The sequence below is a fragment of the Scylla paramamosain genome, chromosome 1 (genome assembly GCF_035594125.1).
Source record: "Scylla paramamosain isolate STU-SP2022 chromosome 1, ASM3559412v1, whole genome shotgun sequence".
NCBI classification, from domain to species: Eukaryota; Metazoa; Arthropoda; class Malacostraca; order Decapoda; family Portunidae; genus Scylla; species Scylla paramamosain.
Genome location: NC_087151.1, coordinates 35,783,851 through 35,800,192, shown reverse-complemented (window position 1 = coordinate 35,800,192; position 16,342 = coordinate 35,783,851). Strand labels below are relative to the sequence as shown.

General features: G+C 43.2%; 5 protein-coding genes across 6 annotated transcripts; 4 read left to right on the top strand and 1 right to left on the bottom strand.

Annotated features, from left to right (window-relative positions):
- The first annotated feature begins 1,483 nt into the window (after positions 1-1,483).
- Positions 1,484-4,225, top strand: LOC135104756 (shematrin-like protein 1). 2 transcript variants are annotated; one of them, XM_064012337.1, is made up of 2 exons: positions 1,484-1,519; positions 3,474-4,225. In XM_064012337.1, exons 1-2 carry the CDS (start codon positions 1,499-1,501, stop codon positions 3,999-4,001), a joined length of 549 nt encoding a protein of 182 aa, XP_063868407.1. In that variant the 5' UTR covers positions 1,484-1,498; the 3' UTR covers positions 4,002-4,225. The 2 variants fall into 2 exon arrangements, with proteins under 2 accessions (XP_063868407.1, XP_063868415.1); XM_064012345.1 differs by lacking the exon at positions 1,484-1,519 and adding an exon at positions 2,757-2,885.
- On the top strand, positions 4,006-5,087 carry LOC135105137 (prisilkin-39-like). The gene is made up of 2 exons (XM_064013218.1): positions 4,006-4,066; positions 4,615-5,087. Exons 1-2 carry the CDS (start codon positions 4,006-4,008, stop codon positions 5,085-5,087), a joined length of 534 nt encoding a protein of 177 aa, XP_063869288.1.
- A 1,997-nt stretch (positions 5,088-7,084) lies between these two features.
- On the bottom strand, positions 7,085-8,479 carry LOC135103452 (shematrin-like protein 1). Its single transcript, XM_064009794.1, has 2 exons — positions 8,386-8,479; positions 7,085-7,818 (listed from the first exon to the last, which is right to left on the bottom strand). Exons 1-2 carry the CDS (start codon positions 8,467-8,469, stop codon positions 7,297-7,299), a joined length of 606 nt encoding a protein of 201 aa, XP_063865864.1. The 5' UTR covers positions 8,470-8,479; the 3' UTR covers positions 7,085-7,296.
- Positions 8,480-10,456: 1,977 nt separating this feature from the next.
- LOC135105089 (uncharacterized) lies at positions 10,457-13,865 on the top strand. The gene is made up of 3 exons (XM_064013092.1): positions 10,457-10,760; positions 12,470-12,633; positions 13,114-13,865. Exons 1-3 carry the CDS (start codon positions 10,457-10,459, stop codon positions 13,639-13,641), a joined length of 996 nt encoding a protein of 331 aa, XP_063869162.1. The 3' UTR covers positions 13,642-13,865.
- LOC135105031 (prisilkin-39-like) lies at positions 13,646-14,736 on the top strand. The gene is made up of 2 exons (XM_064012969.1): positions 13,646-13,706; positions 14,264-14,736. Exons 1-2 carry the CDS (start codon positions 13,646-13,648, stop codon positions 14,734-14,736), a joined length of 534 nt encoding a protein of 177 aa, XP_063869039.1.
- Positions 14,737-16,342: the final 1,606 nt, after the last annotated feature.

The window sequence follows — 16,342 nt, the reverse complement described above, 5'->3', positions numbered from 1 at the left end:
GTGTGTGTGTGTGTGTGTGTGTGTACAAATAGAATTAAAGGCAGTTTAAATAAAATAAAGCAGAATTACACTGATTCTGACATTAAATTTTACCACTACAAATTATGGTATGAAAATCTGAGACGCAAGTAATACAACAGACCCATCGAGTACAAAAATTTCAAAATTTTGCAGCCAAAGTAGCACAAGGAGGAGCAGCTAAACACGACCATGTCACTCTATATTCAAATGAACTAGAAGGGTTTAAGATAAAGCAAAAGTACTTCTTTGAGTAAAATGTTGCTATATATAATGACACACAAAAATTTACCACACTTGGTCATAAGAACATAAGGGAAGCTGCAAGAAACCATCAGGTCTACACGTGGCAGTCCCTGTATGAAACATTCTACTAATTCCACTTATCATCCCTATCCATAAATTTGACTAATCTTCTTTTAATGCTCCATAATGACTCAGCACAAACAACATGATTACTGAGTTCATTCCATTAGTAGAATGTTTCATACAGGGACTGCCACGTGTAGACCTGATGGTTTCTTGCAGCTTCCCTTATGTTCTTATGACCCAGTGTGGTAAATTTTTTGTCTTTGAGAATCAGTTCCTTCCTTTCTTTTGAACCTAAATTTATCAAATTTAAATCCATTATATCTTGTTCTATCCTGATGACTGATCCTGAGAAATTTACGTACGTCATCCTTGCTATAAGCAAGGGTGACATATGCCCTGTACCACTTAGACATATATCAGGTCCCTTCTTAACCTATATCTCTCTGAGGAATGTAAATTCCTCATTCCCTGTACCCTTTTAGTCATTCACCTTAGCATTGATTCTGATAAACCTGGACATTTTCCCCTGCAAACATCCCCTCCCTCCATATTTCCCTCCCTCCTATTTGATATACACACTGCAGCACTTATTATATGGAGTTACTTTTGCATTTGGCTAGCATCCCATTCAGTATTAAAAAAAAAACAGTTTAAAGTGTCTTGTTTCAGTTCAAACAATGTTTCATGTCTCGTTATCGTCACCCTGACACTGAATCTCAGGTTAGTTCCTGCCACAGCTCTCGCACGACGTGTAAGTAGTGAAAACAAGTAGAGGAGAGGACAAGATTTGCTATGAAGGCCACATGTACACTAAGAGAGATACGAAAAAGACACGCATTCGATGGGAGCGTACGGAGAGGAAAAGCAGATCATGCAAGGGTGCAATGACAAGCCTGACTTTGGGTGATGTGAGAGTAACTGTGGTCCATAGTCATGACGGTGATCTTTCTAGTGTTGAAGCAGAGAAATTGCGATGCAGTATTCATGAAAAAAGCAAAAACATCAAGAGAGAGCACTGCTTGTATACTTGCCACAGCCATTCAAGAAACTCCTGAGCCTGTGAGAGTATATCTAGGAAATCAAGAATCATTGAAAAGAAATATCCGACGTCAGAAGCAGGGTTCACTTCCAAAGGCCCCGGTATCGCTGAGAGAATTTCACGTTCCAGATGGATGGTCAACAACAGGCGGTGAGCACCCACAGCCCTTCCTAATACATGACAGTGGGCCTCAGTCTTCAAACAGAATACTTGTTTTTGCATCTGATAATGTTCTGCAACACTTAGCCTCGTCTGATAAGTGGTGCAAGGATGGAAATGTTTCCTTAGCCTCCAGTGTATTCATGCAGCTGTATGTTATTCGTGTGTCATTGAGTAATACGGCAGTTTCAACTGTTTATGGCTTGTTATTAAACAAACAACAGCGAAGTTATGAAGCACTCATCAAAGCAACAATAGACAAATGTGAGGAATTAGGATTCACTCCTGATCCATTTGTTTTTGTCACGGACTAGGAGACATCTGCCATGAATGGTATTCAAGTAGTCCTCGGTCACCACGTCAGAACGCAGGGCTGCGCCTATCATCTAACTCAGACTACTTGGAGGAAAATTCAAGAACTTGGTCTTTTCAAAGATACATAAATGAAGAAGAAATTAAACACTTTGTTGTCATGCACCACTAGGGAATAAAACAGAGAAAATGAGGTTAAAATGGATGGTGACGAACACTTCTCTTATCTCTCATGTCTAAGCTAATTGTACTGCTTGTCAATCCATCTTCTGTCTATCGGGGTGCGAACACTGCATGTATGTATGGATGTACCAGGTATACCAGAACATCGTGAGTAAGCGTGTCGAAGTATGTAAATTAGATTCCTATGAGTGTAGGGCTGACGGCTTCCTGCAGCTCCTCATATTTTCTCAAATTCTTATGTTCTTAAATTCGTAATGCACTCGCCACCTTTACATTATAATTGTATCATCTATGTGTTTTTTTTTTTTTCAGATTTATTTTATCTTTTTCTATGCATAATACGCTTAATAGCTTTAGCAATAAAACTACTAGGTCATTTTAAACATTGTTATGGCAGCCAATTAGCACGACACGAGACTCGTAGTGGTATGCAACTGTCCAAATCTTAGAGTCTAGGTACTGGTACGGACAGCTTTTCAGAGGTTTACTAAGAAACTGTCCAATACCTGCCACCGACAGTCTGTCTTAGAAGCCATGGCTGCAAAAGAAACATTTCATTCTACGAAGACAACATAGGCAGACCTTCCCTAGAAAACTCCTATACTAATACTCGACCGTTTGTTTGAGGATCTTGATTCATAAACCTTACTTTTAAACCTACATGATACTTACTTCCCTGTTACGACATCGTTAAGGATCGCAGTTGCCAAGGTCACTAGAAAGTGTGCGTTGCGTTTCCATTAACAAGGTGACACAAGTGGGTGTGGTCAGGCCAGAAGACGGCGACAATATATAGGAGAGTACGGCAAATTCAACAGCAGACACCAGCAGTCCAGTGCCACGACAAGTCATGAAGGTTTGGGTAAGTGTGCATCTCCGCCTTGCCCAACTCTGCCAACCATCTACGTAGATGTGAGTGACTCTGGGGATCGAGTGAGAAACATGGGTTGGAGGACTGCGTAGTTACGGGACTGGAGTGAATTTGTGCAAAGTGACTGGACCAACAATGAGTGTCTGAGTCGGTCGCAATTATAGCCAATATAAGACCTAGCGTAATGCTTCGAGGGGGTGCTGATACCCCGCCACACTGGTACAGGGCATACCTAGTACATAGTCATGCAGATGCATTTACTATATGCACGTGTGTGTGTGTGTGTGCGCGTCTCTCTCTCTCTCTCTCTCTCTCTCTCTCTCTCTCTCTCTCTCTCTCTCTCTCTCTCTCTCTCTCTCTCTCTCTCTCTCTCTCTCTCTCTCTCTCTATATATATATATAGATAAACAGAGGCAGAGACAGAGAGAGAGAAAGAGATGCTAGATGAATATAGTTGGTGTCATCCTTCCTTTATTTTTCAGTAAAGCAAGAGAAAGTAATATATGAATTTTTCTAAGTCACTTAAACTACGGGTCAATTATTCAGCTCTGATTATCTGGTTTCCTCTTGTCGCCCTTAGGTCGTCGTCCTGTTGGCCGCCGTCGTGGCGGCAGAACCTGAGCCAGAGGCGGAAGCTGAACCTGGTTACGGTTACAGCACTCACGGCCACACCACCCACAGCGTTAGTTACGGCCACCCCACCTACAGCTACAGCCACGGCTACCCCTCCGTCAGCTACGGCCATGGTGGCTATGGCTACGGCCACGGCTATGGTTCCTACGGCCACGTGCACCACCTCTACAAGCGTGAGGCTGAAGCTGAGCCCGGCTATGGCCTCGGCCACAGATCCAGCTACAGCGTTAGTTACGGCCACCCCACCTACGGCGTCAGCTACCCCTCATACGGCTATGGTCACAGCTATGGATACGGCTTCCCGTCTTATGGCCACACTTCATATGGGTATCATCATGGCATCCACAAACGCGAGGCTGACCCTGAGCCTGGTTACATTAACAATTACCGTTACAGCTACGGCCTGCCCAGCTACGGCTACCGTTCCTACGGCTACAGAACCTATGGCCATCCCACCTACGGTTACTACCATTAAGACGATGAACTGGACCAACACGACAGTTGCCAACTGCTGGTGTTCTGCAGCACTCTTTTCTTTCTGTATTTTGGTATTATCTTTTTTTGGTGAGCCTTGCACGGATCTCGGCAGCAAACCTTAGCTACGTGGCCGTGCCTGCCTCCCATTTCAATGTACAACTGAAAGTAAATTACTTAACTTTCATTTTTCTTTATCGATGAATAAACGAGTCATTAAAAATATATAGTTCTCTTGTTTGTATTGCTAGATGGTTTTTACCACACACACACACACACACACACACACACTCATTGATTGTTAACGGAGCGGTATCCTCCCTAGGTATGGAAGCTGGATTTAAGGCAATACTACACCTCTAAATCTTTCATGGCGATCAAAACCCAAAACCCGCCCTGATACCCTGATTGGGCAAAGATATATGTCGCTATGCCTATGAGTGGTCACGTATATTAAGTGTATTACTGCATGTGAATTATATGAAATGTAGGGACTTTCAACATCAACATAAAGATTACTTTTTGAGGGAAAAATGTAACATACACCCTAACATATCATGTCATGTAACTGAGCTGCAAGCACGATATAAGTTGTTTACTCCAAACTCTGTTAGCAGAACCTGGTTACGGTTACGGCACTCACTGCCACACCACCCACAGCGTTAGCTACGGCCACCCCACCTACGGATACATGCACGGCTACCCCTCCGTCAGCTACGGCCATGCCGGCTATAGCTGCGGCCACGGCTATGGTTCATACGGCCACCTGCACCGCCTCTACAAGCGTGAGGCTGAAGCTGAGCCCGGATATGGCACCGGCCACAGAACCAGCTACAGCGTTAGTTACGGCCACCCCACCTACAGCGTCAGCTACCCCTCATACGGCTATGGTCACAGCTATGGATACGGCTTCCCGTCCTACGGCCACGCTTCATATGGGTATCGTCATGGTATTCACAAACGCGAGGCTGACCCTGAGCCTGGATACATTAACAACTACCGTTACAGCTACGGCCTGCCCAGCTACGGCTACCGCACCTACGGCCACAGAACATACGGTCATTCCACCCACGGTTACTACCATTAAGACGAAGAACTGGACCAACACGACAGTTGCAAACTGCTGGTGTTCTGCAGAACTTTTTTTTTTTTTTCTGTACTTCGGTGTTATCTTTTTTTTTGGTGAGCCTTGCACGGATCTCGGCAACAAACCTTAGCTGCGTGGCCGTGCCTGGCTCCCCTTATGTTGTAAAAATGAGTATCTCATATTCATTCTTATTTTTCTACAAATAAATTGCAAGTTATCAGAAGTAATTTAATTTCTTCGAATGCTTCGTGAATGTTAAAAAAAAATAATGAAAAGTAATGATATTGTGTGATGTGTCCTTTACGTTTAGCTTGCCACTGTTATGCAAACTTTTATCCACATGGAAGTAAGTGAAGATGAGGAACATAAGAGTGTCACAGTCTATTATGTTTTTGTTGTGGGCTTTATTGTCGAAATTCTGACATGATTGATGAAGCACATTATACCAGCGCTTACAGTTTACCATATTTGACTTCATAGCATCAACAATGGACAATGTTATGTTATACAATACCTAACGGAATGCTGGTTTAGAGGTCCAGTGTTGTAAAGGCGCAGTTCCTCCACCACAGCTCTGTGCCTTTTCTTAGTTGCATGAAAGTTCAGCTCATTGGAGTGAACTCTTTAAATTCCTATGGTTCACAGCCAACAGCGATTTAGACATCATAAATAATATCATAAATAATACCTCTACAAATATTATTTTAAGCTGAAAAAAAGAAAAAAATCTGACGGTTGCTTTTATGTACTTAATACATTACGGCTTAGAAATTTATTCTCCCTCACTGACCATCCTGGTGAACTAGCCTTTAATTAACTTTTCTATGCTCAACGACCTAGAGCAACTGGTGCATTGCACACCTCACTTGTATTCCCGATCGTCGTGGAGATACGCCCAACATTCTTGACCTTTTCTTAATCTCTACTTTTGCTTATGATGTCACTCTATTTTCTCCATTGGGCTCCTCCGATCACCTCATACCTGTATCTTGTCCTATCTCTCCAATTTCTCCTGAAGATCCCCAAAAGAGGATGTGCCACTAGCGTTTTGCCTTTACTAATTGGGGGACCTGAAGAGGTATTATTTTGATTTTCATTGGAATGACTACTGTTTCTGTGTCTGAGGCCTGTCTCTGTATGATGAGCATATTTCAACCTGATGGCATCACTGCTATTATATCTATTTCTAAAAGCTGAAGTGTTTGCTCAAAGCTTTGCTATGAAGTCTGCCTTGGATGATTCAGGGTTTGTAAACTCTGGAACTCCCTGCCTGCTTCTTTATTTCCTCCTTCTTATGACTTGAACTCTTACAAGAGGGAGATTTCATGACACTTATCCTCTGTCATCTGACTTTTGTATTTGTGAGTCTTTTGAGAACTGGCAATCAGGTGGGCCCTTTTTTTTTTCTCATAATTTTGTTGCCCTTGGCCAGTGACTCTTGCATAAAAAAAAGGCACGGAGCTTTGGTCGAAGAGCTGTGAATGTTTGGTGCAAGAAATAGATTTCCAGGAGGGGTGTAAGGGGAAGTTTTACACAAATTTTCTTTGAACTTGATAGAGAACACCGCGATGATTTTAAGAACTACATCAGAATGCCTGTGAATTCTTGTAGTCCTGTATTCAGAAACGCTCTGGGATCCGTATGACACACGGCATGCCACCTCACTTGCTCCATAAATGAGAAAACTCTCACTGCCGGCATGACGCATACTATAGTGTGGACGCACCTTAAACATTTATGCCATTAAGTATAGTATAACCTAACACTGCCCCTTGTTAATGATGTTGTTAATGATGTTGTTAATGTTAATATAGTGCTTCGTCACTTGTGTCAAAATTTCAACAATAAAACTCACAACAAAATCCTTATGTTCACTTAGTCCCATGCAGATGAAAGTTTGCACAACAGTGGTAAGCTAAACATAAAGAACATACCGCACAATATAATTACTTTTCATTGTTTTCACATTCACGAATCATACGAAGAAATGAAATTACTTCTGATGAATTGCAGTTTATTTATAGAAAAATAAGAATGAATATGAAATTTCCAATAGTACAATGTAAGGGGAGCCAGGCACGGCCACTGGAGTTACAGTTTGCTGCCGAGATCCGTGCAAGACTCACCAAGAAAAGATAATACCAAAGTATAGAAAGAAAAGAGTGCTGCAGAACACCAGCAGTTGGCATTGACTTAATGGTTCGTCGTCTTAATGGTAGTAGCCGTAGCTGGGATGGCCGTAAGTTCTGTAGCCGTAGGTGCGGTAGCCATAGCTGGGCAGGCCGTAGCTGTAACGGTAGTTGTTAATGTATCCAGGGTCAGCCTCGCGTTTGTGGATGCCGTGACGATACCCATATGAACTGTGGCTGTAGGATGGGAAGCCGTATCCATAGCTGTGACCATAGCCGTATGAGGGGTAGCTGACGCCGTAGGTGGGGTGGCCGTAACTAACGCTGTAGCTGGATCTGTGGCCAAGGCCATAGCCGGGCTCAGCTTCAGCCTCGCGCTTGTAGAGATGGTGCACATGGCCGTAGGATCCATAGCCGTGGCCGTAGCCATAGCCGGCATGGCCGTAGCTGACGGAGGGGTAGCCGTGGCTGTAGCTGTAGGTGGGGTGGCCGTAACTAACGCTGTGGGTGGTGTGGCCGTGAGTGCCGTAACCGTAACCAGGTTCGGCTTCCGCCTCAGGCTCAGGTTCTGCCGCTGCGACGGCGGCCAACAGGACGACGACCTAGGGACGACAAGTCAAAATGATACGGTAAACATGGAAACCTTAGAGTTTGAAAGATTCTCTCTCTCGCTCTCTCTCTCTCTCTCTCTCTCTCTCTCTCTCTCTCTATATATATATATATACACACACACACACACACACACACACACACACACACACACACACACACACACACACACACACACCATTTTTGGAAAAGTATAAATAAAGAGTGGAGTTAACGCATTCACACGGAAAAACACTGTTGCTAACAAGCATGTAATAAATTCTCTCTTTAGATGGATGTTCTCTCTATTTAGGCAATGCAGCCAGTATGTATCGCAACACACAAGGCTGCGGTGACATACATGTAGGAAAAGTAATCTTTCTAGATGCACGGCACAACACCGGATTTTATATGCCCAGTACCCAAAAGAAAGGTTGCTAACAGAGACACGGGTATGGGAAGACTACTTGTCAAACTCGTCCTGTCACGGAATGAAACTCATCCAGTGTTCTAACCATTATGCCATTGGTACCAACACGAGTTTTTCAGGTCGGGTAGAAAGTGAGGATGTCATCACTTACCCAGATCTTCATGATTGCTGTAGCTGCTGGACTGATGGTGTCTGCTGCCAGACTCACCACCTCCACCTTTATATACAAGTACATATCACCGCGCTCTTAGCCACACCCAGTGATACTATTGATGACGCAGCGCACATTTTCCTGTGACCCTGGTATCGAGGGGAGAAATCACACGTCCTTTGTTGTAGGGGCGTTAGTACACAGGCCCTACTAAAATTTAGGTCCGGAAGATTGTGGTGCTCCGAGCTTTATTGCTTAGAACATGTAACAGTAAGAAGTTACCTTGGCTGACCCAGCTTACTAACTTACGAGGACACATCGGCAGAATATCTAATTGAGGTGGAAGGGTCCAATGTTAACCAGTAGGTTTATTGATAAACTCAGAAAGCGTCTGCTTGTATACAGATAGGTATTCACAGGTGCTGTACATCCACTCAAAGAAAAAAAAAACATTTAGTTAAACAGCAGTTTATCAGCCTTATTAACAAATTTTTAGTACTTAACAAAGCGAAGTACATGGGTATACGTATCTACAAGAGTTTAGAGAAGCGTGGTTACGTTAAGGTCACTGGAATTTTACTTGTATGACGAACAGTGTTTTAGTCAGCGGAACCATGTAATGAAGAGACAAATTTTCGAAAGAGAGGGCCACGGTCTCTTTAGCGATCTTCCTCTAGGGAAACACTCCTGCTGTCCTGCTGTTTTCTTATTACTGATATTTTCTGTACTCTTTTTGATGTAATCGTACATAGTCAAGTTGTAGACAGTACAAATGAGATGCATGTTTTTTTTATGTAGGAGGGACACTAGCCAAGGGCAATAAAAATCCCACCCCTCGTCAAAAAAAAAAAAAGAAAAGCCCACTGAGATGCCAGTTCCAGAAAAGGGTCCAAATCGGTAGTCAAAAATTGGAACTTCCCTCTTGAAGGAATTCAAGTCATAGGAAGGTGGAACTACAGAAGCAGGCAGGGAGTTCCAGAGTTTACCAGAGAAAGGGATGAATGATTGAGATTACTGGTTAACTCTTTTGCATTAGAGAGGTGGACAGAATAGGGGTGAGAGAAAGAAGAAAGTCTTGTGCAGCGAGGCCGCGGGAAAAGGGGAGGCATGCAGTCAGCAAGATCAGATTAAGAAAGAGAAAGGATGATTTGACGTCATGCCTTAACTTTATTATTCGTAACCTAAAAACATGTACAAAATTAACAGACACACATACACTCGTTATAGAAACACACACACACACACACACACACACACACACGCACATAATGTGGGGCCGACTAGCGCCAGAAGTTTTTCGAACGTGGCTGGTGTCATTCTGTAAGCCCCATGGAATAAGGCTGGGTCATTCCTCTTTTACACTTCCATTAATACCTTATGCTCGCCACGAAGGGACCTCTCTATCACACACACACACACACACACACATATATATATATATATATATATATATATATATATATATATATATATATATATATATATATATATATATATATATATATATATATATATATATATATATATATATATATATACGAGTATATATATCCACATCCTTGCTATAAGCAAGGGTGACATATGCCCTGTACCACTTAGACATATATCAGGTCCCTTCTTAACCTATATCTCTCTGAGGAATGTAAATTCCTCATTCCCTGTACCCTTTTAGTCATTCACCTTAGCATTGATTCTGATAAACCTGGACATTTTCCCCTGCAAACATCCCCTCCCTCCATATTTCCCTCCCTCCTATTTGATATACACACTGCAGCACTTATTATATGGAGTTACTTTTGCATTTGGCTAGCATCCCATTCAGTATTAAAAAAAACAGTTTTGAGTGTCTTGTTTCAGTTCAAACAATGTTTCATGTCTCGTTATCGTCACCCTGACACTGAATCTCAGGTTAGTTCTGCCACAGCTCTCGCACGACGTGTAAGTAGTGAAAACAAGTAGAGCAGAGGACAAAATTTGCTACGAAGGCCACATGTACACTAAGAGAGATACAAAAAAGACACGCATTGAATGTGAGCGTACGGAGAGGAAAAGCAGATCATGCAAGGGTGCAATGACAAGCCTGACTTTGGATGATGTGAGAGTAACTGTGGTCCATAGTCATGACGGTGATCTTTCTAGTGTTGAAGCAGAGAAATTGCGATGCAGTATTCATGAAAAAACAAAAACATCAAGAGAGAGCACTGCTTGTATACTTGCCACAGCCATTCAAGAAACTCCTGAGCCTGTGAGAGTATATCTAGGAAATCAAGAATCATTGAAAAGAAATATCCGACGTCAGAAGCAGGGTTCACTTCCAAAGGCCCCGGTATCGTTGAGAGAATTTCACGTTCCTGATGGATGGTCAACAACAGGCGGTGAGCACCCACAGCCCTTCCTAATACATGACAGTGGGCCTCAGTCTTCAAACAGAATACAGTAAAATCCCTCTCATCCGGCATTCGAGTATCCGGCAGTTTCAAGTATCCGGCACATTTTTCTCCGAGCCTTAAAATCAACTCAGTGTACTCATAAAATCGATTAAAATTCCCGCATGAGGCATACTTTGTCCACTCGCCACCAGAGCGCACTGCTTCGCGCCATCCGCGGCACACTGCACTGTGTTTACTCAGTGACCGCGTGTGCACTGTTTATCGCCTGACGCCTTCATCATGCCTAAAGTTGTAGAAAAGAGGAAGCGTGTTGTTGTGCCTAGACTTAAGCAGCTGATCAGATCAGCTGCTGATTAAGATCAGCTGATCTCACGCATTGTAGATGCGTGAGTGTAGGGTGGTGATTGTGGACATAATTTGACTTCTATTTAAGTATCCGGCAATATTCAAGTATCCGCCATATCGGCGGTCCCGTTGATGCCGGATAAGAGGGATTTTACTGTACTTGATTTTGCATCTGATAATGTTCTGCAACACTTAGCCTCGTCTGATAAGTGGTGCAAGGATGGAAATGTTTCCTTAGCCTCCAGTGTATTCATGCAGCTGTATGTTATTCGTGTGTCATTGAGTAATACGGCAGTTTCAACTGTTTATGGCTTGTTATTAAACAAACAACAGCGAAGTTATGAAGCACTCATCAAAGCAACAATAGACAAATGTGAGGAATTAGGATTCACTCCTGATCCATTTGTTTTTGTCACGGACTAGGAGACATCTGCCATGAATGGTATTCAAGTAGTCCTCGGTCACCACGTCAGAACGCAGGGCTGCGCCTATCATCTAACTCAGACTACTTGGAGGAAAATTCAAGAACTTGGTCTTTTCAAAGATACATAAATGAAGAAGAAATTAAACACTTTGTTGTCATGCACCACTAGGGAATAAAACAGAGAAGATGAGGTTAAAATGGATGGTGACGAACACTTCTCTTATCTCTCATGTCTACGCTAATTGTACCGCTTGTCAATCCATCTTCTGTCTATCTGGGTGCGAACACTGCATGTATGTATGGATGTACCAGGTATACCAGAACATCGTGAGTAAGCGTGTCGAAGTATGTAAATTAGATTCCTATGAGTGTAGGGCTGACGGCTTCCTGCAGCTCCTCATATTTTCTCAAATTCTTATGTTCTTAAATTCGTAATGCACTCGCCACCTTTACATTATAATTGTATCATCTATGTGTTTTTTTTTTCAGATTTATTTTACCTTTTTCTATGCATAATACGCTTAATAGCTTTAGCAATAAAACTACTAGGTCATTTTAAACATTGTTATGGCAGCCAATTAGCACGACACGAGACTCGTAGTGGTATGCAACTGTCTAAATCTTAGAGTCTAGGTACTGGTACGGACAACTTTTCAGAGGTTTACTAAGAAACTGTCCAATACCTGCCACCGCCAGTCTGTCTTAGAAGCCATGGCTGCAAAAGAAACATTTCATTCTACGAAGACAACATAGGCAGACCTTCCCTAGAAAACTCCTATACTAATACTCGACCGTTTGTTTGAGGATCTTGATTCATAAACCTTACTTTTAAACCTACATGATACTTACTTCCCTGTTGCGACATCGTTAAGGATCGCAGTTGCCAAGGTCACTAGAAAGTATGCGTTGCGTTTCCATTAACAAGGTGACACAAGTGGGTGTGGTCAGGCCAGAAGACGGCGACAATATATAGGAGAGTACGACAAATTCAACAGCAGACACCAGCAGTCCAGTGCCACCACAAGTCATGAAGGTTTGGGTAAGTGTGCATCTCCGCCTTGCCCAACTCTGCCAACCATCTACGTAGATGTGAGTGACTCTGGGGATCGAGTGAGAAACATGGGTTGGAGGACTGCGTAGTTACGGGACTGGAGTGAATTTGTGCAAAGTGACTGGACCAACAATGAGTGTCTGAGACGGTCGCAATTATAGCCAATATAAGACCTAGCGTAATGCTTCGAGGGGGTGCTGATACCCCGCCACACTGGTACATGGTTATACATTGTACATAGTCATGCAGATGCATTTACTATATGCACGTGTGTGTGTGTGTGTGTGTGCGCGTGTCTCTCTCTCTCTCTCTCTCTCTCTCTCTCTCTCTCTATAGATATAGATAAACAGAGACAGAGACAGAGAGAGAAAAGAGATGCTAGATGAATATAGTTGGTGACATCCTTCCTTTATTTTTCAGTAAAGCAAGAGAAAGTAATATATGAATTTTTCTAAGTCACTTAAACTACGGGTCACTTATTCAGCTCTGATTATCTGGTTTCCTCTTGTCGCCCTTAGGTCGTCGTCCTGTTGGCCGCCGTCGTGGCGGCAGAACCTGAGGCAGAGGCGGAAGCTGAACCTGGTTACGGTTACAGCACTCACGGCCACACCACCCACAGCGTTAGTTACGGCCACCCCACCTACAGCTACAGCCACGGCTACCCCTCCGTCAGCTACGGCCATGCTGGCTATGGCTACGGCCACGGCTATGGTTCCTACGGCCACGTGCACCGCCTCTACAAGCGTGAGGCTGAAGCTGAGCCCGGCTATGGCCTCGGCCACAGAACCAGCTACAGCGTTAGTTACGGCCACCCCACCTACGGCGTCAGCTACCCCTCATACGGCTATGGTCACAGCTATGGATACGGCTTCCCGTCTTATGGCCACACTTCATATGGGTATCATCATGGCATCCACAAACGCGAGGCTGACCCTGAGCCTGGTTACATTAACAATTACCGTTACAGTTACGGCCTGCCCAGCTACGGCTACCGTTCCTACGGCTACAGAACCTATGGCCATCCCACCTACGGTTACTACCATTAAGACGATGAACTGGACCAACACGACAGTTGCCAACTGCTGGTGTTCTGCAGCACTCTTTTCTTTCTGTATTTTGGTATTATCTTTTTTTGGTGAGCCTTGCACGGATCTCGGCAGCAAACCTTAGCTACGTGGCCGTGCCTGCCTCCCATTTCAATGTACAACTGAAAGTAAATTACTTAACTTTCATTTTTCTTTATCGATGAATAAACGAGTCATCAAAAATATATAGTTCCCTTATTTGTATTGCTAGATGGTTCTCCTTACCACACACACACACACACACACACACACACACACACTCATTGATCGTTAACGGAGCGGTATCCTCCCTAGGTATGGAAGCTGGATTTAAGGCAATACTACACCACTAAATCTTTCATGGCGATCAAAACCCAAAACCCGCCCTGATACCCTGATTGGGCAAAGATATATGTCGCTATGCCTATGAGTGGTCACGTATATTAAGTGTATTACTGCATGTGAATTATGTGAAATGTAGGGACTTTCAACATCAACATAAAGATTACTTTTTGAGGGAAAAATGTAACATACACCCTAACATATCATGTCATGTAACTGAGCTGCAAGCACGATATAAGTTGTTTACTCCAAACTCTGTTAGCTGAACCTGGTTACGGTTACGGCACTCACGGCCACACCACCCACAGCGTTAGCTACGGCCACCCCACCTACGGATACATGCACGGCTACCCCTCCGTCAGCTACGGCCATGCCGGCTATAGCTGCGGCCACGGCTATGGTTCATACGGCCACGTGCACCGCCTCTACAAGCGTGAGGCTGAAGCTGAGCCCGGCTATGGCCTTGGCCACAGAACCAGCTACAGCGTTAGTTACGGCCACCCCACCTACAGCGTCAGCTACCCCTCATACGGCTATGGTCACAGCTATGGATACGGCTTCCCGTCCTACGGCCACGCTTCATATGAGTATCGTCATGGTATTCACAAACGCGAGGCTGACCCTGAGCCTGGATACATTAACAACTACCGTTACAGCTACGGCCTGCCCAGCTACGGCTACCGCACCTACGGCCACAGAACATACGGTCATTCCACCCACGGTTACTACCATTAAGACGAAGAACTGGACCAACACGACAGTTGCAAACTGCTGGTGTTCTGCAGAACTTTTTTTTTTTTTCTGTACTTCGGTGTTATCTTTTTTTTGGTGAGCCTTGCACGGATCTCGGCAACAAACTTTAGCTGCGTGGCCGTGCCTGGCTCCCCTTATGTTGTAAAAATGAGTATCTCATATTCATTCTTATTTTTCTATAAATAAATTGCAAGTTATCAGAAGTAATTTAATTTCTTCGAATGCTTCGTGAATGTTAAAAAAAATAATGAAAAGTAATGATATTGTGTGATGTGTCCTTTACGTTTAGCTTGCTACTGTTATGCAAACTTTTATCCACATGGAAGTAAGTGAAGATGAGGAACATAAGAGTGTCACAGTCTATTATGTTTTTGTTGTGGGCTTTATTGTCGAAATTCTGACATGATTGATGAAGCACATTATACCAGCGCTTACAGTTTACCATATTTGACTTCATAGCATCAACAATGGACAATGTTATGTTGTACAATACCTAACGGAATGCTGGTTTAGAGGTCCAGTGTTGTAAAGGCGCAGTTCCTCCACCACAGCTCTGTGCCTTTTCTTAGTTGCATGAAAGTTCAGCTCATTGGAGTGAACTCTTTAAATTCCTATGGTTCACAGCCAACAGCGATTTAGACATCATAAATAATATCATAAATAATACCTCTACAAATATTATTTTAAGCTGAAAAAAAAGAAAAAAAATCTGACGGTTGCTTTTATGTACTTAATACATTATGGCTTAGAAATTTATCCTCCCTCACTGACCATCCTGGTGAACTAGCCTTTAATTAACTTTTCTATGCTCAACGACCTAGAACAACTGGTGCATTGCATATCTCACTTGTATTCCCGATCGTCGTGGAGATACGCCCAACATTCTTGACCTTTTCTTAATCTCTACTTTTGCTTATGATGTCACTCTATTTTCTCCATTGGGCTCCTCCGATCACCTCATACCTGTATCTTGTCCTATCTCTCCAATTTCTCCTGAAGATCCCCAAAAGAGGATGTGCCACTAGCGTTTTGCCTTTACTAATTGGGGGACCTGAAGAGGTATTATTTTGATTTTCGTTGGAATGACTACTGTTTCTGTGTCAGAGGCCTGTCTCTGTATGATGAGCATATTTCAACCTGATGGCATCACTGCTATTATATCTATTTCTAAAAGCTGAAGTGTTTGCTCAAAGCTTTGCTATGAAATCTGCCTTGGATGATTCAGGGTTTGTAAACTCTGGAACTCCCTGCCTGCTTCTTTATTTCCTCCTTCTTATGACTTGAACTCTTACAACAGGGAGATTTCATGACACTTATCCTCTGTCATCTGACTTTTGTATTTGTGAGTCTTTTGAGAACTGGCAATCAGGTGGGCCCTTTTTTTTTTCTCATAATTTTGTTGCCCTTGGCCAGTGACTCTTGCATAAAAAAAAGGCACGGAGCTTTGGTCGAAGAGCTGTGAATGTTTGGTGCAAGAAATAGATTTCCAGGAGGGGTGTAAGGGGAAGTTTTACACAAATTTTCTTTGAACTTGATAGAGAACACCGCGATGATTTTAAGAACTACATCAGAATGCCTGTGAATTCTT